Source organism: Engystomops pustulosus, chromosome 2 (assembly GCF_040894005.1).
Source record: "Engystomops pustulosus chromosome 2, aEngPut4.maternal, whole genome shotgun sequence".
In the NCBI taxonomy this organism is placed as follows: Eukaryota; Metazoa; Chordata; class Amphibia; order Anura; family Leptodactylidae; genus Engystomops; species Engystomops pustulosus.
Window position 1 is genome coordinate 149,194,677 of NC_092412.1, and position 27,252 is coordinate 149,221,928.

The 27,252-nt window shown below is 40.2% G+C and overlaps 1 protein-coding gene across 2 annotated transcripts in view; it reads left to right on the plus strand.

The window, feature by feature from the left end:
• KIAA0319L (KIAA0319 like) overlaps nt 1-27,252 on the plus strand; it is a 67,166-nt gene that overhangs the window by 30,538 nt on the left and 9,376 nt on the right. For both annotated transcript variants that reach the window (XM_072136847.1, XM_072136848.1), the window contains 13 exons: nt 775-994; nt 10,486-10,587; nt 16,020-16,117; nt 17,510-17,597; nt 17,677-17,769; nt 18,047-18,179; nt 18,415-18,643; nt 18,961-19,084; nt 19,180-19,312; nt 22,406-22,554; nt 23,111-23,262; nt 24,613-24,751; nt 25,812-25,971. In XM_072136847.1, the coding sequence (XP_071992948.1) occupies nt 775-994; nt 10,486-10,587; nt 16,020-16,117; nt 17,510-17,597; nt 17,677-17,769; nt 18,047-18,179; nt 18,415-18,643; nt 18,961-19,084; nt 19,180-19,312; nt 22,406-22,554; nt 23,111-23,262; nt 24,613-24,751; nt 25,812-25,971 (1,820 nt within the window). The remainder of the gene's footprint in view (nt 1-774; nt 995-10,485; nt 10,588-16,019; nt 16,118-17,509; nt 17,598-17,676; nt 17,770-18,046; nt 18,180-18,414; nt 18,644-18,960; nt 19,085-19,179; nt 19,313-22,405; nt 22,555-23,110; nt 23,263-24,612; nt 24,752-25,811; nt 25,972-27,252) is intronic.

Consider the following 27,252-nt stretch of genomic DNA (forward strand, 5'->3'; position numbering starts at 1 on the left):
CCCTTAAATACTAGGCTGGGATTTATAAATAAATGGGGCAGACCAGAGGTTAACAATCTCTGAAGCTCAGTAAATTAAGGAGGAGTAAGGAGTGACCTTATTCAGGCGAGCATTGATCCTTGTTTCAAGTGATTCTTGTATCATTCTTATGGAGGGGATCAGGAGAGAGAAGGTTTTTTTTCTATTTTCCTCTTTCTTTGTTAGGGTGTATTTTTTTTCTTTTGATGTATTTTGGGGTGTAATGTCATGGACTGATGTATATATGGATGATGTTACTGTCTATGCATATGTACAATTGTGTAAATATAGATGTTTTAAATAAAAAAAAACAGCTAAAGCAATAAAAGAATTTTACAATGAGTCCAGAACAGTGTGACTTCATCAGGGAACATATAAACTTGAGTAGAAGTGTCAACAGATCGGACACTTCAACCGTGTATCATTTCTCTTGTGGTTTGTTTTCACATTTTGCTAACAGGGTAGTTGGGTCTCCAAGGTCATGTCCTTGGCACCCCAGGCACCACTATTTCTTTCTGGACCACTGCCCTCTGAGTCGGATAAACAGGAGATTTATCATGTGAGATGCACAGGTGACACTGAACGAAGAGGAAAGTGTCAGGAATAGCAGTTCACTATGTTCTGAGGACATAAACTGCCTTATTAACATACAAATTAGGGGATCTTGATAATGGACCATATATAATCTTATAGCTGAAAAAGTGACCTTTCTGGAACTTTACAGTATTTTTACAGTATCTTATTTTATTTTTGCAGCCAAATATCTCCTCTTTGATGCCGACTATTGTCCCACCATCTGAACGCTCAGTCACTAGAAGTCTGCTAAACAGTATCAATGCCACAGATTCATCGTCACTTGATGGCTCACCAACTACCGATAGAGGGAATCCCATTGTGTTTACTCTTGCACCAAACTTGGTTCCAGGGAACAGCAGCACTCATCCATCCTCTGTTCCCACCAGCTCGACAGCACCAGGTAGGCAAACTGTGACCTTTCTATCATGCGTGGATGTTATATTTATATTTCTGACACATGTACCAAGTATATGGTTCGGGCCTTTAAAGGAAATCTCCTTTTCTTCTTTTTTTTTTCTTCGCATAAATCATGTTTACTGTTTTCTAGAATATACAGGGAAAACAAAAGGGGTACAAAAATCCTCAAGAAATTGTTTCTCATAATGATAATGCATATATCTATTCCAAATGCATCTCGATTTTGGGGGACTGAGTGGAAGGAAGGTGGGGGGGGGGAGAGGGAGGGGAACATGCATGTAGAAAACCTCTTTGTACACTTTGAAACATACATAACATATAAACACATGAATATTATCATGCTTGATGTTGATGGTAGATTTCCTTTAATTACGGAACAGTGGATACAGAAAGTATTCAGACTACTTTAAATTTTTGTTGCATTGCAGCCAATTGATAAGATCAAAAAAGTTCACTCTACACCCCATCTTGACAGAAAAAAAAAACAGATGTAGATATTTTTCTCATTTATTAAACAAGTAAAATCACAAGGTCATAACTAATCAAACCCTTTGCTCATTATTGAGTAGAAGCTCCTTTTGAGCTATTACAGCCATGAGTCTTCTTGGGAATGATGCAATTTGTTTTTTACACCTGGAATTGGGCATCCTCTGCCATTCTTCCTTGCAGATCCTCTCCAGTTCCCTCATGTTGGATGGTGAACATTGGTGGACAGCCATATTTAAGTCTCTCCAGTGATTCTCAATTGGGTTTAGGTCATGGCTCTGGGTGGACCAGTCAAGAATCGTCAGAGTTGTTCTGAAACCACTACTTTGTTATTTTAGCTGTGTACTTAGGGTCATTGTCTTGTTGGAACCGTTGGTCCAGTCTGAGGTCCAGAGCAATCTGGAAGAGGTTTTCATCCAGGATATCTCTGTACATGGCCGCATTCATCTTCAATTGCAACCAGTTTTTGGTGTTCCTGCACCATGTTTCATTGTTGGGATTGTATTTGGCAGGTCATGAGCAGTGCCCGGTTTTCTCCTCACATACCACTTATAATTAACACTAAAAGTTCAATCTTCATCTCATCAGACCAGAGAATCTTATTTCTCATAGTCTGGGAATCCTTCATCTGTTTTTTTGCTAATTCTATGTAGGCTTTCAAATGTCTTGAACTGAGGAAAGGCTTCCCTCTGCACACTCTGCCATAAAGCCCAGCCGTGTGAAGGGATGCGGTGATAGTTAACTTTGTGGAACTTTCTCCCATCTCTCAGTTACATCTTTGAAGCTCAGCTACAGTGATCTTGGATTTCTTCTTTACCTCTCTCAATGCTCTTCTGCCACAATTGCTAAGTTTAGCTGAGTTGTGGTCGTCCCAAACTTCTTCCATTTATGGATTATGGAGGCCACTGTGCTCTTGAGGACCTTGAGTGCTGCAGAAATTCTTTTGTAGCCTTCCTTAGACCTCATGATACTTGTGCTCTGACATGCACTGTGAGGTCTTATCAAGACAGGTGTGTACCTTTCCTAATCAAATCCAATCAGTTTAATTAAACACAGCTGGACTATAATGAAGGAGTAGAACCATCTCAAGAAGGATAAGAAGAAAATGGACAGCATGTCAGTTTGGCTCTTTCACATTGGCTTTGGTGCTTAGCTTCAGTCTATTGCGTTTTGTCTTCATCGTGTCTCTCTTTTTCTTCTGTTTTGTCTCTGTGTCCGCAAAATACTGAAGGTTTAAAGGAGTATTCCGGGAATATGAACGTCTGACACAAAAACCCATGAATAAATGAATACAACAATACTCAATGTCATTAGTCACAAAACAGAGCTTAAATAGTTTGATTTTATGATTTACAAAATTTATGTCCAAAGTAGGTGGAGTTATCACTAAGATGGCCGCCACTGGAAGCTCCAAGTTCCATGATCCTTTAGTTCTCAGTAACTCATCCTCCCTCTTATCCTCTGCTCCCGGTGATGATGTAACAGACTTTCTTGCTCTATTACCATAGTAATGATGTGTAACTGCCATCCCTGCACTTCGCCACAACACTGGTCATACTGGATGCCCTGCAACCAACCGACTACAGCCAAACGTAGTAGTGATCACATGACCTGCTCAGGCAGGTGCAGGACATGTGATGTGGACATGTGACCAGCAGCCATCTTCTGTCATGTGTCTGCTCCGCAACGGACCGCGCTGGGGGAAATTAACGAACTGATTAAAGGGCCAGTAGTATTTTGATTCTTCATTACAGTCTATGTCACCGGCATTTTCTGCTAAGGGGGGCACAATTTTAAATAACAACTAATTACACATTAGCTTATATTTTGAGTACCCATTTGTATATGAATAATGCTTATTCCTGGAATGCCCCTGTAACATTGCTTTGAACACATCACACCTGGTGTTTCAGCCTCCTCAGTGAAAAAAAAACATGTTTCATAATTTTTTTTTGCAGATGCATAGACTTCTATTGCATTCCGTGATCCGCATCCGTGAAAAAGAAAATTGGACATGTTTCATATTTTTTTCAATTTTTTTTAATGATACAAGCCAATGTGAAAACACCCATAGAAAACAATGGCTTTGTGAGGCATCCGTGGAAATCACTGAACCTTAGATGTGAAAGAAAGGGTCTGAATACTTATGTGAAATGTCAATTTTCTTGTTTAATGAATTAGCAAAAATATCTAAGTTTCTGTTTTTAGGTCAAGATGGGGTGCAGAGTATACTTTAATGATTTTACCAATTGGTTGCAATGAAACAAAGAGTTACAAATTTAAAGGGGCCTGAATACTTTCTGTACCCTCTGTATGTTGTTGCATACATTAGCACATAACCTGCCTCAGAAGTGGATTTAGTTGCAAAAAGCAAAATCAGCAAAGTGTGAATAATGTATTTTGAGGTAACCTACCAAAGGGATTTAGATATTTGACATATCTTGGGGGAGTTCCTTTTCAGCCAGCTTTGTTGCAGGGAGGACACCATTAGCTTTGAAATGGAGTACTTTTTTTGTTCCAGCTGTTCTAGGGAATGACTGCTTTCCCATATCCCAGACCAGGGGGCACCCCTGCAGCCAATAATTACCATTCAGGATCTGCTTACATTGTCTTATGTCCCTGGTGTCCTGAAATTGATTGTCTTCTGCATGAAAGACTTTCTTTTTGTTCTTTATCTAATATTGCAATAGAATATTCCCTTGCCTTTTGCTTGATCCTTTTGCCAAACCATAAGTAACAAAAAATGAGGAAGGTAGGCATTTTCTCATTTATTTGACACACTTTCCTTTGCGTTTCCTTCCTTCCATACCTTTTATCTTCCCTTGAGATTTAATAGTTAATTGAGGTGTTCCAAATGCAGTCTTTTTATGATGAACATACTGCAAGTCTTGGGATTACAGTGTGGACCCATATTCTGCTGATTTTGCATTTTCTTATATTGTGACCATCTATAGAGGTAACTATTGTTTTATCACATAAAAGGACATATTGCCAACACCAGAGCTTAATGTTTACAATGGTGAAACATTTACTATGCAAAGAGTTGTCTTCTTATGGTAAATATTTAATTATATCTTCAAAATATATTCCCAAAATTGCAATATATTATATAGAGAATTTATGAAATCTGCCTAATAGAAAAAGCAATCAGTAATGGTGCATTTTCTATAATTGATTCTTAGAAAGAAGTATGTATTTTTGTCTGTTTCATAAATCTCTGCTTTTGTATTTAAGAAAAAAGGTTTACATCTGTAGCCACCATGTGCACCACTAGTACAACAAGCTGTGTTGGAAAAATAAGCTTACTTTACCCATTGAGGGAGATTTATTAGAAGTATCTTACAGCAGAACTGTTTAGTTGCCCATGGCAACCAATCAAAGCTCCGCTTTCATTTTCCCACCACTGTTTACAAAATGAAAGCTGAGCTCTGATTGGTTGCCATGGGCAACTTGAACAGTTCTGCTCTAAGGCACGTATGATAAATCTCCTCATATGTGGATAGGGCCTTTGTTTTGTATGTAGATTGTAGTTGATTTGACGATAAAAATACCACGATTCATCATTTTATTCTTTATATAAATTCATGATTTAAACATATTTTAATACTTGTGGGTTTGGCAGAAAATGAGATGGAGCCTAAAAATGTTAGTAATTTTGGCTAATTTCGTGACAAAGACTAAGCCAACTAATTTAAGATGTAATGTAAGACTAGTCATTCTAAAGTTATGTCAAATTATTTATTTGGTATTAGGCCTTCTGCACATGACGGAGTGTGCCTTGCACGCAGCAAACAGGGAAATGCGATAACTTGCGGAGTAAGCTGTCCTCCCTCCTATCTTCTTTGGGCATGACCACATAGAAAGTAATGGGGCATTGTGTTAGCCACAAAAAAAAGGGCTAGCACATGGCTTCGTTAGACGTTTGTGTGCATGAGGTCTTAGATATTGATAAACGTGGTGCGGCTTAAAGGAGATCTACCATTTGTTTTTATGCATTGTGAACCAAACATACCTTGAGAATGCTGTAGCTACACTGATGCAGGTACATATCTTGTTTAATCCCTGAACTGAGTGGCTTCAGCCTTGTCCCGCCCAGCATAAGCCGAGAATACGTCATCACTATGTTGTCCCTGACAGGAAAAAGTAATCAATCGCTGCACCATCCCCCATCTGCTGTGTATGAGTCATCCAACTCAGGTTGATTAGTCCTGTCTGGACAGTTCAGGCAACTCTTTTATGTACAACAGCCAGCCTGCGCCCAGATATCCCAAGTTCCTGAATATTATAATTGTTTTTTGAGCAAAACCACTTAGATCAGGGATTAAACAAGATATTTTTCTGCATCAGTGTAGCTACATCATTCTTTAGGTATGTTTGGTTCACATGGCATGAAAACAAATGGTAGATTTCCTTTAAAACCACCTTGTCTGATTTAGAGTATTTATAAATCCATCCTTTACTTTCACACAAATATGAAACACAAGCAAGCGACATTCCCTTTATAAACCCGTATATAAAGCTCTATGGTACAGCTAGTAGCATATAGTAGATTGTGTTATCCTTTATCATTGTAGTGTTGGTTGAGTGGAATAAAATAATATTTATCGTCAGCTAAACCTGTCAGGGTAAAGTGCTTTCATAAAGGTTATATTAAAGTTTAATCATCTTCCCCTGTGATGCTTTATTTGGTCCTTGGTGAAAGGTTTCCATGTCTGTAGTTAAATGTCAGCTGATCCCATAGCCCTTCACCCTGCACTTTGGTATGTTTGGATTTTATTTCTGTCATGTTTTCTTCCTGTTATCTAAAGATTGTGCTGCCTTAATCGTGCGCTATATAGTCTACTAATAGGCCTCACAAGACCATGTTGATTTAAGACCATGTATCTAGAATAAGCTGGATCCCTGTGTGTGCATTGAAGGGCATATAGCAGTGATGGCAAACCTTATAAAGACAGAGTGCCCAAACTACAACCAAAACCCAGACATGTTTTGCAAAGTGCTAACATGGTTATTTAAAGGGATTGTCCACTATAATCAAATAATTGATAATGTTTGTGTAATTAAAAGTTACACAATTTTCCAATATAATTGCTATTTCACTTTCTCACACTTTTCTAGATCTTTGCTTGCTTTCATTTTATAGAAAGTTTGTGTTTACTTCCAAAGGATAGAAATTGTTACATAGTCTTTGTGATGGATACACCAATTGCTCATTGGGATAATAACGGCTCGCGCACCTGTGTGTCCATTACATGATCATGGACATATCTCTATCCGCTGGAAGTAGAGGATAGAGGACTGTAAGAAGAGATCTAGAAAACCATGGGGAGTTGATACAGAAAGTATATTGTAAAATTGTATAGCTTTTCATTACACAAACAATATCAATTATTTGATGAAAGTAGACAACCTCTTTAAGCAGTAACTTATTGCTCTGCCACATGTTTGAATTGCGTCAGCAACATATGGACACCAATACAGTAGAGAAAAAGTGGAGAAATTTGGTGGAATCATTGTAGATTTTCTCCACAGTCCCCTAATCAAGAGGAATCAGGGGTTCTAGAGCAAAAGCTCACATGGTAATCCAGCTCTGTTCCCCTCCCCCATGCATGGAGCGTTACTTGCTCTGGAGCAGGCAGAAAATGAAAAGCAACACAGCTCAACTACGCAGCATCAGATAAATAAAATGGCACAGCTGGAACCCCCAGCAAAGATGCACGAGACAGGTGTGGACGTGACACAGCCGGAACCCTCTCAGACAAGCGATAACATAGCAGGGGACCCGGACTATCAGACCTTAGCCAAAGAGGTGGCTGAGTGTTTGGCGCCAGACCTGATTAATACCCTGACCTCAGCCCTACAGAACACACTGGCAGAATTGAAAGAGCGGGTACAAGGAATTGAGACACGAGTTACCACTACACAGGGCCAAATACAAGAAACTTTTGACAATATATGCTCCCTGCAAACAAGCCAGCAACGTTTTGAACAAATAACCAATGGCTTGCTAAACCGTATTGAGGATCTGGAAAATGGGTCTTGTAGGAGCAACCTGCGTATAGTAGGGCTCCTAGAGGAGATATATGCTAGCATGCTGAATCAAATATTTGAGAAGGATTTGCCCCAAGCCCTTGAAGTGGGACTGCGAAGAACTGTCGGGACCGTGTAGGTCCTATTAGGTGGCCATAAGCAGAAAATTCAGCTCAGACTACAAAGCCACGACAGGCCATTGTGAAGTTCTTAAATTACTTTAATGAAGTAAAGTTCTTAAATTAGATTTTGAGGGCATATAGGAGCCTCCGTCTACCACTACACATCAGAAATCATAAAGTGCTGTTATTCGCCGACTTCTCTCAAGAGGTGACAAGACGTGAAAGATGTTTGGCCCACTATGTACTTCACTAGCCTCAAAAAATGTATGCTTTCAGCTAGCATATCCAGCCACTCTCTGTATCCAGCGATGGGACTCGATACTCGTTCACTGCCCCGCAAAAGGCAGCAGCATTAGTGGACAGGTTGCTGTTGGACGCCCTACCTCAAAAGAAAAGAGCAAGGAGATGATCCACCTGCTTGAATGACGTTCACAGGGACACAAGAGTTAATGTCTGTGACAGGGGTAATTCCTGTAAATCTAGGAGCGGATAGGTGATCAACTGAGAGGGTGGAGGAGGGACAGTTAAGGCAAGCCTAAATCTACCAACTGTATCGCACCAAGGACGATCCGAGCCATGCGTTTGGTCTCTTGGAATGTGAAGGGACTAAGATCCCCACAGAAACGGATATTGATCCTTGACGTCTGAATCAGACAGTGTGCCATAGAAAATAGTCGTCGGCGACTTTAACTCGGTGATGGTTCCACAAGAGGATAGGGAAAGGGAAGACCAGCTATCACGTGACATAAGAACCTCCACATCGCATTTGCACAGCCTTACCCACTAGAATGGAGAATACATGGCGGTTTCACAACCAGCATTTACCAGGGATAATGCGTATACTCAGGTTTCAGGATTAACCACACCAAAGTGAAATACTATTCTTGGGACACAGGAAGCTTGGCGGGCCCCTCCCAATGTCAGTTTGGGTCATACCTGTAGCAGGATCTTGGGTAAGGTATTTGGGGATCAAGATAGGAAGTACCCCTGACTCAATCTATAGACTCCATTATTCCCCCTTGTTCCAAAAAATAAGCCAATAACTTAGGCGGTGGGTAAATTTGCTGCTGCCTCTATTGGGGAGAGTGAATTTATTAAAAATTATGTCCATCTCTACGCTTCTATATCGCCTACAGACGATCCCACTACAGTTGACACATAGGGACATACTGACCTTGAACAAAGAGTTTACACTCTTTCTTTGGCAGTGATGCCGTCTACGTATCAGCCTGCAAAAGCTAATGCTAACAAAAGAAAAAGGAGGTCTGAACTTACCGAATGTTAGGGGGTATAACTTGGCTTGTATTCTCTGACACATAAAGGATTGGTTGATTAAGACTAGTCACCACTCTGATTTACTGGCTGAATCGGAGTATTGTCACCACTGGGATTTGCCCACACTGCTACATGTACCTCTAGGGAAAGTTCAGATCAAAAGGGCAGTGACATACAAAGATACCTTAGCAGCTTGGAAGGCGGTCCATTTCTAAATATTTACCTACCCTTGGAATCCCGAGTTCACGCCAGGTAGACAAAGACGACTATTCGTGGAATGGAGGGAGAAAGGCGTCCAGGTGGCCAAAGATTTGATGAACGTGCAGAAGCACAGGTGGCTCACTAGAGAAGAGGTTGTGTCCAATTATTATTTAATGGGGCACCAATTTTTTTTCATTATGCTCAGGTGGGGGCTTCCTCCCTTTGCATCTTAGAGAGGTGAAAGAGGAGGCGAAGAGGGCAGATTTTGATGTGATGCTAGACCTGCCCATTTCGAAAGGTAGTATTTCGACCTGGGACAGACCTCTACCATGGGCTGTGGGATTGCCCACGATCAAAAGACTATTGGGAAGAGATACAGCAAATGTGAAATAGGATGTGTGGTTACACGATTCCTAGAGACCCGATATTGCACATATTTAATTACACTGGGAGAGAGGAGAAACAAACCCCACAAATAGAGATACCAGGATTTTTTCATACCCTATGTCTGACAGCCAAACGATGTCAGTTACAGAACTGGCTAAAACCTCAGATTCCGATAATATCTAGAGTTCTAGAGCAACTGAGAAAACTTTTCTACTTGAAGAGACTGGACGCAGATAGACAAATCTAAATTGACTCAGAAACTGTTTTGTAAATGGAGATGTTTCTTCACCACCTACTTTACACAGGCTGAGAGGTTCTCCTTGATGCAACCCTTCACCCTTAACCAGTGGTATCTAACAGGAAACATTAGATTTGGTTTTAGTTGAGAAGCAGAGCAGTGAGTGGAGAGTTTGTAATGTAGAGGAAGAAAGGAAATCTGTAGTACAGAAGACGAATGAATTTAACTGACTGAGCTGTAAAAGGCTCAATTGAAAAAGATATATTTCAAGGGACCTGTGAGTTTCCTACAAGCCATGTTGTATGTTTCCAATGTTTTAAAGGACCTGCAAGTCCTTCAAGTATTTTTTGTTGTATGTGACTAAAAGAAGAACATAAATAAAAGTTTATATAAAGAAACTGAACACTGCACATCTTGGGCTTCCTAGGACTGCAGGTGGAGTCTTGTTTGGTGAACTCTGTGCTGGGCTGACAGCTTGGGTGCCCACAAAGATGAGTGACACCTCACCTTCACTAGTATGAAGCCTAGAGAATAACCATTCAAATTTAAAATAAGGATTACCTGTAATATAATATCATATATTGGTTGTCCAACCAAACTTGCCTCCTGTCATGGGACTTTTTTTTTTTTAAATGTACCATCACTTCTGAAGTTTATTCTGCTGAGGTTGTGCATAGCCCATTATTATACTTGTGCAGATATGAGCTTTATGTATTATTTTGGTTTTTTTTCTAGTCACCAATAAGCTGGTCGTATCTGCTGGGGATAGCGTTGAGGTCACCTTACCGAAAAATGCTGTTCAACTGAATGCTTTTGTCCTTCCTGAACCTCCTGAAGGTAATGCCATCTGTTTGTATGCACTCGTATCCATTCAGAATGTTGCCCTTTTCTGTATTATTGCGACATCTTTTTCCTCTTCCTCCTGATATGATCAGCATATACGTTAAAGAGGGCAAATTTCCGACTAGATTTTCAGTCGTAAAAATGTGGCGTATCAGAATGTAGTGACATACTATAAGCTATTTCAATTGTTATTGGCTCCGTGTGCACACAGTTCACAAAGGTCAGATCTGTCAGGTTTTTATTTTTTTTTTCAATCCCAGTAAGGCTTTTATTCTTATACTCTATAGAGCAGAACTACACACTGCACATATGTGGTCCATGATAGCGCAACAGACACAGGCAGAAAACAGTGTTACCAGAGTATAACATTTACCATGGCAGCTAATGGCTTTGTAGCTCGATAATATACAAGATGGTTTGCCATCTATAATATTGTATTTATAATTATTAACTTACATTACCTATGCCATGAATATCTTTACAAGTAAAATTTTCTGTTGCCCATGAAATAACAACAATTCTGAACCTTGTTTTCTCATAACCCTTAATTGTGCCAACCTTGCTTTATTCTTATGGAAATGTATAATAATAATTTGACAATTAAGTGTTTCCAATAAGGGGCGTCCTCCTACTGGTAAGATATTAGCTGTAGTGGCGGCTATGTAGCCCAGTCATTTCACTATGCGGCTGCCAACTCTGTCAGCATCCAGAAAATACAAAGTGTACTGCAATGATGGAGAACGGACCACAAGACTCCTCACTCCCTGCTGCTGTATGTGGCAGAGGCTGGCTGGAGAATTTCTACTGTGAGGGACCGGGAAAAGGTACAAATCTGATGCAATATCACTGCAAATGGGTGCAAAGGGGGGTAGCTACAAAAAGGAAGCATCAGATGTAAAAGAGGGCTACAGAAAGGAGGCTAAAAGTGAAGGGGCAAAGAAAGTGAGGCAGAAGGTGTGGGAACACCAAAAAGGAAGCAGACTGTGGAGGGGCATTATAGCCTCATAAGGAGTTGCCGCTATAGAAATGGAGTATTTTTAGTGGGGGACAAACAAGAGAAGGGGCATTATGTGTTTAGGGGCTGTGGAAATGGGGGCATTATAAGGGGTGACCAATAAATAAAGGTAATTGCATATTATGGTGGGGCCTAAAAGGTGCTCCCACACAAGTGGGATGGAGTTGGGCAAGTCAATATATTTTGATGAAGAGGTAACTGTAAGTTGTGGGGGCCTATATTCTTGCATACTACATTTTAGGTTAAAATGGGAAAGGGATATATTCATAGCCAAATGTTGGGATGGGTCCCAGTCATTTCTGGTTGCACCCCTGGTACTCACAGTGGCTAATCAGGGATGGTAGATATAAGACTGTGCAGGGTCTGCACCCCTTTAGCAAAAGTAATAGTGACACCCATAAATTAATTTATAAACTTTTAGGAAGTATAATGCAACATAAAATTTGTAAAAAGGCTATCTATGTTGTCATTGTTATTTTCTTAGAAATACAAGTATTTACTGAAATAGAATTGACAAATGAGGTTCCAGGTACTCTTTAAGTAGGAAAATATCCTTTTGGCCCCTCTCCCATCTTTATTTTCTCATGACATGCTTGACTTGATTAAAAAGCTGTTTTTCCAGCTCGTGACCATTCAGCTGACATTAAGAACTGGTTATGTTGCTTTAGGAACATAGTTTTTTTACAGGAAAATTAAAGTGTCATGTTATGGAAGATGGAGCTTGTTAACTCTTATTAGCTGTTATCCTGCCTGTAGATCTTCAATATTGAATACTTTTTTAATTTATTGATTGAAGAACGAATCATGATAAAACTGGCTATACATGAATAAGCTGAAATACTGTCTCCGTAAGGAGAGCTCTTACTTCCCGTCCATAACGCAAAGGGGCACATTTACCAAAAACAGTGCAAACTGCACATAGTGTAGGAGGGTGCCAGATTCATGAATTGTGGTGCCAGTTCTTCATGAATCTGGTGCTCTCTGTTTTGCCCCAACAGAGTTCACCTTTAACATGGGGCTTGCAACATACTGCTGTCAGACTTTGTATGTTGAATACGGCGCATGGTCCAGCTGTGCACCAGAACGCATGAAGAATTGTGCAGCCACTACACAAGCATGGTCTGACAGTGCAGCGGAATGCCCATTTCAGTGACAAAATTTGTGTCGCATGAAGAATTGTGCAGCCATGACACGCTGTGTGCACATAAAAGAATGTGAAAAGTCTGACAGAAAACTGGCGCAAGGTCCACAGTAAATTTCCCCCAAAAGTAAAAGTGGTCACATCTGTTAATGATCAATTATGAGCTGCATATGATACATATGCTATAATGCTGTTGTGCTTAATTTTTCACCTACTTCTTCTTCATTGTCTTCTAGTTTTTGCTAACTAAACAGTCAGTGTTTTTTGTCATGTACTGTTTTTACGGTTTTATTGACTTCAGTTTAAGACCTTCTGTGGACCAGATGATTTAATATACGAAACCAAAGAATTGTCATGCATGTTGGACAGTGCTATTATTGACACATATGCTATAGGGTAAGGTATTTGTGTCTGTTTCTCCCCTTAGCCACACACACACACACACACCCACACCCACACACCCAGCCTTTCCCCCTCCTGCCGGGCAGCACTGTTATGCATGGACACAGGCAACGTGACATCATCATGGGGCGTCTGCGTCCTCCAGAACCATAGAGCAGCGCTACAGTGAGGATAGTGATATGAATCGCGCCAGTGGCAGGTCCGTACTGCTTGTGGGTGATTCGGTGTGTTTCCCCAAATCCCCCACAGCTGTTTTGCCGCCTGTTTCAGGGCTCCTTATCTGCCACCTGAGGCAAAATTTTCATCCCGCCTGTCGCACCTCTATGTGGCTATGGAAAGTTACCCTCACTTGCCTTACCGTACATAGCTCTAATATGAATTTCTTGCCAAACCTTTTTCTACTAACCATGACTGAGGAGACCAAAATTAACTTTTTTCAACTGACGAAAGGGTACCTGTCATGAGAAATTGGCCTAATAAACCTCTACCTGTATGTTGTCACGCAGTTGACCCAGCTGGGTGGCATCATCCAAAAAAAATCAACTTTGAAGTGAGATGTAAGTTGCATGTATGAAGTCAGGAAGTCGAGCTATCCCTGCTTCTGAACAACTCCACCCATGTAATCGACATCATGTGCTGGACTTCTGGAGATCTAATCAATGATGTCCCTGGACATAGTACCATCAATTACAGTGAAGGGGTTGTTCTAAGGCTTGACTTCAGTGTTAGAGTCTCCGACTCCTTGACTTCATAAAACCAATTTACATCTTACTTCGAAGTTGATTTCCTAGATAATGCCACCACACGAAGCCATGAAACAAATATGATCTAGAAGCTGCTCAGCTGCTTGACAACATACAGGTAGTGGCTTATTTAGGCCAATTTCTCATGACAGTTTCCCTTTAAGCGTTCTTATCAGTCTAGGAGCATTAAAGGAAATCTACCATCAAAATCAAGCATCACAAACCACGGACACTAACTCATAGATCCAGGCACTGTGACTGTGGCAATTTTCCCATATTTATTATCCATAGCTCCTTCCTTCAAAATCTCCAAAAATCTACATCCTAGACCTAGAATACAGGCAGTAAAAACATTAAAGTTTGGTGCAAAAATCGGAAAACAGAGAAAAGGGTATACATAGTGTGGGGAATTTATGAATGTGTCATATGGTCCTACAGTGCAGACCTTGACAAGAGTAGCTATTTACTGTGCCAGATTTATCAGTGTGATGATGAATACTGTTGCAGTTTAAGGGTAAATTCACACACGGTATGCCCGTCGTGTGTACCGCCGTGTATATGCATACCACCCTGTTCTGGAGAGGAGGTGGTGGCCCCTCCCCCCTCCATAAGAGACAGCAGCGCATGGCCGCACACTAGGGAAAAGATAGAGCAGGCTCTTTCTTTTCACGGTGTGCAGTGTGGAACGGTGCCACACGTGTGGCCGCCATTGCCGTCTATGGGGACGTATATCTAGCCGCATATACATGTCCATAGACGGCTGTCTGAATGAACCCTTAGGATGTTGAGTTTTACTTTTAGACCTGCTTTATGCTGTGGCGCACCTGCCCTATTTGTCATCCAAGTTGGAAAAGTGTCAAGAAATGACCTAGAAGCCTTGATAAATGTGGTTCTTTGCATTTTATATGTATCCTTTGGCGCAAACCCGGCAGAAGTCCTGCTCAGAAGGATTAATGCATTGTGTATCGTCGTAATTATACTGACCTAAAGAAAAAGGTGATATGTTATGTACTCTACATAACCAGCAGTGCAAAATATACAGTATGTTGCTTTTGATAAAGTCACTCATCTTACCACGAACATGTGTGTGCCAAAAACACTCCTACCCCTAACTGCAGTCACCCTAAATGGTTGCTTTATTTTTCTGTAAGGTATTTGTGTAGCTGCACAGCTCCAGTATCTATTACAAGTGGCATAAATCACTAGGGAACTGAATACAATGCCTAGGCTGTTATAACTTTTCTTAAGTAGCGGCTACCGGCTCTTGTATCCTATGCCAGAAACCTCATAATCGCACTGGTCTTCCATCCACAATTGTATTTTCTGTTGATTTGTACACTAACTCTATTCTTCTTATTCTTTGGAGTGTGATAAACTTACAAGAACCTGTAATGACTGTCGCTGGTCCTTTGTAGAAAGAAGCACACACTAGGGCACTTGCAGACATTGGGGCTTTGCATAATACTAGCATGCTACTCCTATGTTTACGCCAGTATACTGAAGTGGCGGAAATAGTTTTGTGCAACTTTTGAGCAATGAAAAGTTTCAAAAGCCCTCTCTGCAGCTTTTTTTTGCGTCAGAAAAGCCCAGCAAAACCAATGATAAATCTCCCCCATTGTTGTGGTATGCTTATTTGCTTCAACATATAAAAAACCAAAAAGCTGTTTTCAAGGTGTTAGATTTGGGCAAACCAGGTAACCTAAACAGATGTCCATAAGTGTCCGTACAGAGGCCACTTTTCTTTTTCTGGGGAATTTCTGCCACACAGCTGTACTAGAACACAAACTGCTGTTTAAGACTGAATGAAAGTTCACTTGACTGTTTAGGGGGCGCCCATGATTAGCAACCAGATCACGACCCCCCCCCCCCCCCCCCCATAGACTTCTATGGCTCCTGGTCATAGCGCGGAGGAGGGGTGAAGAGAACTTACCCCTCCAGCTTCTCCTCCCCGTCCTGTGCTAGCACATGGCAATCTGAAAAGCAGCCTTACCTAGATTTACTCAACAGAGTACTAGATGGCTGCATCACAGAATGAGCTAATAAAGAATAATCTTTTTTACGTTGTTCATTATTCTGATCTATGCATTTTAAACCTATATTTATTATATATTTACTTTACCTACAGGAAACGCCTATACATATGACTGGATGTTAATCACTCATCCTACAGATTACAGTGGGGAGATGGAGGGGAAACGCTCTCAATCCCTGAAGTTGTCAAAGGTAAGTCCCAAAACCACACGCTCACCCTCCAAACCGGCTGTGTAGTGCACTTACACCTCAATTTAAACATGAAAATGACTTCCTAAAAGTATTATTCGGGATGAAGAATCTGGGACCAATAGCAGACATGGCTCTAAAATAACATTCTGTTAGGTGACTGCTGTAGCCTAATACTAGGGAAGTATAACCTATATTGTTTTACAACTGCCCAGGAAAATCCCTTTTATGCTGTATTATTAACCGTTGTATATACATTATACTGAATGTACACTGTCCACTTTAACATAAAAATATATATTTACTCCATGAGGACAAACCCGCAATCTCTGACTTCCATGGAATTGCTCTAATTGCCTTCATTTAGGTACCTGCTGCCTTTCTCCCACAACTTCAATTACAACTACACTCATTTGGGGAATGTATCAATCTGGTGAAGGGTCTGCAAGTGCAAAGTCAGACAACACTAGTCTTTTGCTGCGCCAGATTTTAAAACTAAAAGTGTGAAAAAAATGGCTTTATACATTCCCCCATTATGTCATGCACTCATTAATACCCATACCCACAGACTAACCAGCAGCTATTCAGTAACACCGCAGCCATACCATATAAATCAATGTGCTATACCCAAAGGGGCAGATTTATCACACTGTCTAAAAGTCAGAATATTTCTAGTTGCCCATGGCAACCAATCACAGTTCCCCTATAAAATATTCATGAGCACTGGTAAAATGAAAGCTGAGCTGTGATTCATTGCCATGGGCAACTAGAAATATTCTGACATTCAGACAGCTTGATAAATCTACCCCAAAATGTTTACAACTTGCACACCTTTTTCTATAGAGGCCCTTCTCAAAGTTCACCAACAAGTTTATCTTTATATATTTGGTTCTGTTAGGGCTTTTGTGAGCCAGCCAACCAATATAGAGGATATATGCAACCACAAGTTTACAAAGCTCACTGGCAACAGGATCCTCCCTATGCCCCAGAACACATGCTTAAGGGGATAAAGAGTATTAATACTATGACACTACACCAAATGCTTTTAGGTCCAAGCCAACAAAAGCACAGGTGCAAAATCCATTGAACAATATTCTGACCCTAATCCCAAACAAAAAATTGTTAGTCTTGAATACCCTGTCTTTACAGAGTTATTCTGTGGGCACCCTCTCTAGTACTGTAACTCCAGCTGCTGACATAAATCAGTCTCTTGTCTGTCCCTATGCTTCTTCATTTCTAATTGAGGTAAAGAGTGCATCCTCACATCTGTGCTACAGGAATTGGATATATATATAGCATACCTGCTTTATTACAGAAGTATACTACTCTTTCACTTTGTCATGTATAGAATGACTGCTTAAGTCCTCCATTGTAAAAGTATTTTCCCTCTACCAGCTCACAGCAGGTCTGTACAAGTTCAAAGTCATTGTGGATGGTGAGAACTCGCATGGAGAAGGGTTTGTAAATGTCACAGTCAAACCAGGTGAGACATCATCTGAAAATGTACACATCTGTTTATAAAGTTTGACTATTTTCTCTGAATATAAGTTTCTTTTTCTTAGAACCACGAGTAAACCAACCTCCAGTAGCAATTGTGTCCCCGCGTTATCAGGAAATCTCTTTGCCTACCACCTCTACTGTCATTGATGGCAGCCGTAAGTCTATCTGTTTTTTTAAGTAATTCTGTCAGTTGAACACACATACCAGGGTCAGTGCCATCACAGACTGGCTATACAATGGCTATGTCCCCAGGGCATATTACTAAAACGGATTAAAAGAACACTTTTCATATTAAACGTCAACTCCGAGGTTATAGAGCAGAGACACTAGTCTACAATTCATTGCTTTCAGTCTAAGAAGTGACTATATGTAAATGACCTCTAGGGGTTACACGCTTAAACAACTAGCATACGTGTAATTATATGTTTCCAGAGAGCACTGATGATGCGAAAATTGTTAGTTACCACTGGGAAGAGCTGAAGGGTCCTTTAAGAGAGGAAAAAATCACAGCAGACACTCCCATCTTAAAACTAACAAATCTCGTACCTGGAAATTATACTTTCAGGTAAGACTTATTTTATTATAATGTAAGAGAGATCCAAGATAAGACTGTATTTGTACAAAGCTGAAAAATGTATGGTTTCCTTAACATGTGTCAGTATGCAATATATACCCAGTATTGTGGGCATGTTGTGGTGGGCCCTGGTCAATAGTCATTCAGTGTTATGTTTGAAGCTTGTATTCTGAATATTTATTCTTTTGTACATCACTTTAAAGCTGTTTTTCGTCCCAATTTTCAGGTTGACAGTCGAAGACTCTGATGGTGCAAAAAATTCTACCACTGCCAACCTGACAGTAAACAAAGCTGTTGACTATCCGCCTGTGGCAAATGCAGGCGCCAACCAAGTCATTACACTGCCCAGAAATTCCATTGTCTTGTATGGGAACCTTAGCACAGATGATCATGGTATTGTCAGCTATGAGTGGTCTTTGAGTCCCAACAGCAAAGGAAAAGTTATGGAGATGCAGGTGAGATAAAGCTGATAATAAAGAGGGCATCTCTGGTATACTCTGATGTCAGGATATATTAGGGACTTGCCTTCTTGTTACAGCGGATGGTAACTTCTGGTTTGCAATTTCATACATTTCTGAAGAGAAAGGAGGGAAGGTGTCTTCAGTTAGCCTTCTACTACTACAGATATAGAAAGTATCACAGCACTACTTTTTGTGTTCTGCAGGACACACAGGATACTCTATGAATGTTTGATATTTGGCGGCGTCATCTCCTATCTGCTATAGTAAATAGAGCCACTTTTTTAAAAAAAAGTTTTTATTCCACTGCACAGGGTGTTAGGACATCAACTCTTCAGCTGTCAGCTCTGCAAGAAGGTGACTATACATTTCAGCTGACTGTAACAGACTCTGCAGGACAGCAGTCTACAAGTGAAGTGACTGTCATTGTACAGCCTGGTAAGACTATTTTCATGTCTTTGGAAGACGTAAATATAAGTCACCATCACATTAGTTGTTTTTCTGCAAACCACAGCAATTTTCATATCTTTCAGAAAACAACAAGCCACCTCAGGCAGATGCTGGACCAGACAAAGAACTCACTCAACCTGTCGATAGCACTACTCTCGATGGTAGCCGAAGTACAGATGATCAGAAGATTGTGTCCTATCTTTGGGAGAAAACTCTGTGAGTATTTGCATTAACAGCAGGAATAATGACAGAATTTAGCTTTACCTTATGTAATGTAAAACAAATCTGTGCAGTGACCATAAAGTCTAAAACTTACATTTAGTTATAGGCAGCTCAGGCAAACACAATGAGAACTGATGAACATGAAGCCAGGTATTATTATTTTCCTTTTAAAGAATAGGCAATCACACATGTATGAGGGCGGTTCAATACGTACCCGTGTTAGAAATGAAGACACCATTTTCAATATTTTTTTTTCCCCCCTTTTAGAAAGATCTCGTTCCTGCCATTTTTTTTACAACATCCACAAAATAGGATTTGTCGAACTCTCCAAGATATGCCTCTCTCTCGGCGATGACTTCCTCGTTTGAGCTAAATTTTTTCCCGCAAGCCACTTCTTCATGTTAGGGAACAAGAAAAAGTCGCAGGGAGCCTGATTGGGTGAATACAGGGGTTGCGGCAGTAATTCATAACGCAATTCATGCAGTTTGGCGGCGACAACTCTGGATGAATGTGCTGGTGTGTTATCATATTGAAACAGCCCAATAATTCACTGTATTATTGTCCAGTGATCGTTCTACCTTTTTTGAAAAAATCCATGTGGATTACGTCGTTCGCATCCCAAAATATCGTCACCACGACCGCTCAGGCCGATGGGACCATCTTCACCTTCTTTGGGGCAAATTCACCAGGAGAAATCCATTGTTTTAATTGTTGCTTAGTTTCTGGTGTGTAATGATGAATCCAGGTTTCATCAACTCGATACAAAAACTCCTTTGGATCCAAAAACTGCTTCAAAGTCAACAGCCGCATCTGCTTGTTGTCCACCATGAACAATTGTGGCACCCATCGGGCCGACAATTTTTTCATTGCCAACTTATCATGTAAAATATTAATTGGCGTTCCGGTCAACACACCTACAGCCTCTGCTGCTTCACACACTTTAGTTCGTTGATCAGCATGTATCATGTCGCTGACTTTTTGATGATTTCCTCGGTAACCACGTCTGCCGGGCATCCTGGTCGCTCCTCAATAAATAAACGGATGTTCGACCACATTAAATTTCGTTAAACCAATATCTAACTGTGGTCATAGATGGCGAAGTGTCCCCATAAACAGCATCCAACTTTGCTTTTATCGCCTCACATTTTTTCCCATCCAAAAACAAAAAGAGAATTACCAAAACGATACTGCTCTTTTTTCATATTAGTGAAAATCACAAAACACGTCTTAATCAAATGGCTGCCAAATCCAAACTAACCTATCAATCAGTCTGCAATTTGTTTTGCCGTCGTTTGATACATAATAATAATCTTTATTTATATAGCGCCATCAAATTTTGTAGCGCTTTACAAATCATAGGGGACATATACTACTATATTACATTACAAAGAACAAACAGTCATATGGAACAATAGGAGTGAGGGCCCTACTCACAAGAGCTTACAGACTATGAGGATGAGGGTGTTGACACAAGAGGTTGTATAATGGTCCAGCCATGGCAACACAGGATGATAACACCAACTTCCCTCAGGAACGCCTTCTGTCATCAAACACGGGTACTTATTGAACCACGGGGTTGACTACTAATAATAACAAACTTTACCAGTGTAAATAATAAGGTCACACGTATTGAATTACGGCGGGTCAACCTCCAGCAGCAGGACTTGGGACGCCTTGTGATGCCTCATGTTCTGATGGCTCTCGATGGAGTTAATTTTATGCTAAAATTAGCATAATTTTAAGTTGATTTTAGAATGAATTAGGCCATGGATAACAAATAAGAAGATAACCACAGACACGGTTCCTGGATCTATGAGTAAGTGTCCCTGGTTTATCATGCTTTAATTTGATGGTAGATTTTCTATTTGAACTAATAAATCTGACCCTTTGCTGGTCACTGATGTCATTTCACAGGCTGTTACAATGAACGGTGCAGGGGAAGGGTGAGACCATGTTCTGCTCATTATGAGTGAAAAGTCATCATTAAGTGTCAAATGGGTTTTCCAGGACTAAAGGTTCTTAGGATAACACTACTGTTGTGGCATCTTCACTTCTTACCAAAGCCCATACCATACCATAGTGGCTGTGGTTGGCTATGCAGTTCTGCCCCATTCACTTGAATGTGACTTTATAGGCAGGTGTGGTATACACCTTAACATCACTGCTATTTCAAATGGCTGTGACGAATGTGACATTGATAAATTTTCCTAAGTAGTCCTAAAAAAACCCTTTAAGGGTGGTGTCATCAGCGGTTTAAACGCACCGAAAACAAATGCATATTTGCATGTTTATCAAACATTTGGCTGGTTTGAATCTGTTTTTCTTCATTTGTGGAAGTTTAAACAGCTGTGAACATGTTAATACGGAATTTAAACCAGCCAAACGCATAGTAAACAGGCAAAACCGTATGTGTTTTCAGTACATTTAAAAATGGATCAAGAACAGTTAAAGAATGCATTGTGTGACAGCACCTTTAGAGTGATAGTGTAGCAGAGATTTTTTTTTTACGCACCTTTAGTCACACATGTCTTCATAAAACTTGCGTAAAGTGAATATATAGGTGCTAATTTAAAGGGGTTGGCCAATTTCAATAAATCTGTTGCATGTACATGTGTCTCTACCTTTTGCGAGAGCTTCAGCTTTTCTCTGTTCTCACCATGCAGCCCTCTGCATCACTCACTGCTCCAGCCCATCCTCATGGCATCTCCCAATGTGTCACTCTTTAAGTGTCCGTCCTTACTAATGGACATTGACAAGACAATAAACAGAGCAGGGAAAAGTTGAGACATGTTCTGTTCATTGTAACAACAAGTGAAAAGACATCACTGAGGGGCTCTAGTACGGCTCATTAGATTAATTTTAAAACTTAATTGTAGAAGGATGTAATCAATGAATAGCCGATATATAAATATCACCAACGTCATGGTGCCTGCGTAAGTGTTCCTGGCTTATCGTGCTTGATTTCGTGGCAGATTTTCTTTAAGGCTGTAAAGGCACATGGGCCATTTTGATGATACTTGCATTTCTGATCGTGGCTACTCCTGGTTATTTTCTTTTTATTAATAAGCAACTTTCATTTTAATTCAGGGGCCCAGAAGGTGTGAAAATTGAAAATGCTAATAGTAGCATTGCCACAGTTACCGGCCTTCAGGTTGGAAAGTATGAGTTTACACTAACAGTTACAGATGAACGGGGCTTACAAGACAAAGCTACAGTCAGTGTAATTGTGAAAGAAGGTGAGAATTTGTAATTCCTAATCAGGAAATTAAGAGGTTGGTCAAGATTATTTACATTTTTTTTCCAGAAACTTTACCATTTTATCCATGTGGTTGGTATTGCAGTTTAGCCACATAGCTGAGCTTTTGTACCAAAAATGGGCATGTATGTTGGTGTTTTTAGAAATAAATAGCAGACCCCTTATATCATTTAAGACATTTGCAATTTTACTAATAAGTTAGATGGGGCAAACTTAACTGTTCTGAATCGTACATCCTAAGGTGTATTCTAGTCTTGTTAGAACCTATTTGCCTTGCGTTTTGCAAAAATAGCATGCGCCACATTTTTGTGTATGTTGCTGAATCATAGACCATGTCCAAATTGCTTAATCAATTTTCAAAATTTTCAAATGTCTATAAAAAATACATTTGGTGACATGGATTACACCACAATTGCAATTCATTCATTTGTGAATCTGTCCCAATGCCTGTAGACACGCATCTTACCAGACTAGAAATATTTTCCTTTTCTTTTTTTTTTTACAAATATATAATCATTTATTATTTCCCTTTGCAGAGATAAATAAACCACCAATGGCAGAGATTGCTGGGAATGTTGTAATTACGTTGCCAACCAATACAGCAGAATTGGATGGATCAAAATCCACAGATGATAAAGGCATTGTCAGCTACCAGTGGCAGCGGGATGAAAGCAGCCCAGCAGCTGGGGTAACTTGGATCCATATTAGATGCAGTTTATTGAAACTGTAGGGGGGAAAAAAAGCTAAACTTTTTTGATGTTTCAAATTTAATGTGCAGTGTTAGGGGCTCTTTCACACTGGTATTATTTTTCAGGCCTTTATTTTTCATCTGATTGCTTGTTCATGATAATACTCTCCAAAACTGAGGTATTGCAGGGTATTAGCAGCGTCGGCCTATGCACATGCATAGACTGACACTGTGCCTTTAAGATGACGTCACAGACGCCATCTTTCAGGCAGTGCCTATAGGCAGCCTGATCGGACCCCGCGGCATATAACTGGTTAAACACCCGCGATCGGAGCCCACTCCGACCATGGGTGTTACACTCGGGTGTCGGCTATTAGTTACAGCCAGCACCCCATGTATCCCAATGCCGATTCTTGAGCTGAACCGGCATCATATGTCGGACGCAGAGCGCTAAGGGGTTAAGAATGTTCTTCCGAACCGTTGATCATTTTATGACTCTTGTAATGCAGTGTATAAGAACTGACAGACCCTTTCTCTAAAGAGTTAAAGGGGTTGTCCACTTTCAGAAAATAATTTATATTGTTTGTGTAAGGAAAAGTTATACAATTTTCCAATATACTTTCTATATCAGTTTCTCACCATTTTATAGACCTCTGCTTGCTTTGCTTCTATTGAAAGCTTCTCCATTTACTTCCAGGGGATAGAGATCTGTCCATGGTGATGTGATGGACCACACAACTCCTATTACTCTCAGTGATAATAACGGCTCGTGTACTTGCATGTCCATCACATCACCATGGAAAGATTCTATCCACTGGAAGTAAATGGAGAAGCTTTCTATAGAAGTACAGCAAGCAGAGTTCTAGAAAACCATGAGGCATTGATACAGAAAGTATATAGAAAAATGTATAACTTTTCATTACACGAGTAATATTTATTTACTGAAAGTGGCCGACCCCTTTAACTTTCTGCTCTTCTCTGCTACCATCAAGCATTTGCTGATAAATTTTAAACATCAAGCATTGTACTAGCAGATAGTAGGAGATGAGTGCTGCTTATTCACATCCTAATTCATTGTGTTCACAGTTTATTACTTTTTATATTGCACTTTTCAATAGGTTTATGAAACTAAAATATTTGTAATCTGTTTTTGGTTTTGCCTATTTTTGCAAAGGCTAAAATCCCAGAGTTTATTTGACAGCTTGTAAATCACACATAGAAGTGTTTGGTCTCCACTGTTTGACTGGTCTTCTAAACATCTCAACTCGGGCATTACACTGCAAGGTGACGGGCTGGAAAAGACGGTGATGTGGCAGTCATTAAGGTTCACCGATGTTTCTCTCCTTGCAGGAGGTGTTGAATAACTCTGATCATCATGCGGTTCTATTTCTATCTAACCTTGTTGAAGGAACCTACACTTTTCACTTAAAGGTGACAGATGCGAAAGGAGAATACGCCAATGACAGGGCTACTGTAGAGGTAAAACCAGGTAGGTGACATCCATTTATATTAATACATGTATTCTGGGCCTAGCAGTGTTTATCTTTCTACAGTACAGTTGTATATGCAGGCAGCTCAGCTACCAAGCTTTAATGGGAACCCATCAGCAAAAACTGACGGCAAAAAAAAAAAAAAAAATGCTAACAGTGTATTGTGGAAAATGCTTTTGCAAATGAACTTGAGGAGCTCTGATACATTTGCATAACTTAAGACTTTTTTTCTTAAAAACAAGGGCATAGGTCGGTTTACAATCCTTGATCCTGGTGGTAGATGCCCTTTAACACTTTCCAGATTGTCTCTTTCATGGCCCTGTGGCCCATCCAGAAAATCTCCTTTGAAGTGAGATTTAAATTGGTTGTATAAAGTCATGTAGAGTTCACCACATTTTTCATAAATACTGCTAGTGACAGTTTGCTAATGTTAGGAGGCTAAAGTACCCGAGATGATGTCACCCTGGTCACATGACATTACTGCCGTATGCTGAGAAAGCATGGGGATGAGTTGCTGGATTCAGATATCACTGGATACCAGGTCAGTTAGTTAATAGGGCTTTAAGGGAACCTGCCACTAGCTGTTTTTGTGAAAAAAAGTGTGTGATTACTTTTAATGTGCATGAGATACGTTACGTGCTGAGGTATTCATTGCTCTTTTCATCAACAACACCTTATTCCCTTTGCTCTAGTTAGGGGATAAGATGTTTTACTAAGTCAACCCCTTTAGATCTGAATCAGAATGATATAAACTATCATTTAGCATTTCATTCACGTGCCAAAATTTTGCCAGATTAAAATTTTATAAGAAAATAGCAGACATAAATGAACACAAGGTTAGGAGACTTTAGTTAACTCAGAAACTTATAGTTGTTTTAGTCTAGTCAGTTAAAGATGACCTTTCACCACTTCCATCAACTCTTTGCACCTAGGTTCAATTTTGCTTATTCTTTGTTATACTTTGTTGTTAGATATATATTTTTCTTTCTAGTACATCATAATATAATTTTGTAGTTGCCTTTCCTACAGTACAAATTTTGCATCACTTCTGTTCTATAGATCCCATGAAAAATAACCTGGTGGAAATGATTTTGGATGTGAGTGTCAGCCAGCTAACTGAAAGACAGAAGGGAATGTTTATGCGCCAAATTGGGGTTCTTCTAGGGGTCTTAGATTCTGACATCACTGTGCAGAAGATCCAGCAGTATACGGAAAAAAGGTATATGCTGATGTTTTTTTAAGTTTATACATAAAATTACATTGCAAATCATGTCTTTACATTGTATGTTCTTCTTCTTCTCTTCACTGCTCACTAAGCACTGTACTTTGTATTATATAGCGGCTTCGTTCATTATAACCCCTTCCCGCTTTTGGACATTCCTGAACATCCTGGTGGTGTTGCGGGTGTATGAAGAGGGGTAATGGGTTGAGACCTTGTCATGCATTTTGATGCTAGCACCAATCGCAGGTGTTATTCATTTAAATGCCGCCAGCACGTGTGTGCCGTCTTCCACAGGCACATACATATCCTTGGAGACTCTTTGAGACTCCACAGCCTGTCACTTAGATACCGGTCGTCTGCAAAACCACCATATACTGCAATACTGCTGTATTGCTGCATACGGTAGGAACAATCAGGGCTCCTAGGGTTCAGGTTCCCTAAAAATAAACAAAATAATAAACATGTTAGGTATCACCTCATCGCAAAATGCCCTAGCAAAATAGGAAACAATAATTCCCAGTGGTAAATAACGGCAAAATGTGCGAACAGCATTTTTTCTGCTACTCCACAACAAGTAAAATTGTGAATAACAAGTGATGATAAAGTCACACTCCCCAAAGTGGTAGCAATAAAAAAAATCAGCTTATTAGCATAAGAATATGGTGAAACTAAGAATTTTTCTTTCATTTTCACAATTTTGGGCATTATTCTTCTTCAGCAATTATAAACCAAAAGCAGAAGTGCAATCTGATAGAAAGATGTGCCGCTACTGGTTTTCGCTTAGACTATTAGCCCTCATGCAGACAACCATATATGGAGCTCTCGACTGCCATTGACTTGCATTATGCGTGGTTACGATACGGTAAACTTCATGCAAATTAAAGGCGGTCCCATTCCTGTCCATATTTCGGTGCTCACCCCTCCCATCTTCACCTGTGCAAAACAAGTCGCAAACAATACAGGCAGTCCCCGGGTTACGTACAAGATAGGGTCTGTAGGTTTGTTCTTAAAGGAAACCTACCACTTCTGAAGGTAGGTATGAGATGCAAACACCGGGCACCAGCTCAGGGTGAGCTGGTGCCGGTGCTTAGTCTCGTTAGTGTTAAAACCGCGGTATCGCGGTTTTAACACTTTTTAAACTTTATAGTAGAAACTGCTTCGGCGCTGCGCGCGACCGTGCGCGCGCAACGCCTGCGGCATTTCCAATGTAGGCGCGCGCACGATCGTGCGCACGCAGCGCCGAAGCAGTTTCTGCTAGAAAGTTTAAAAAGTGTTAAA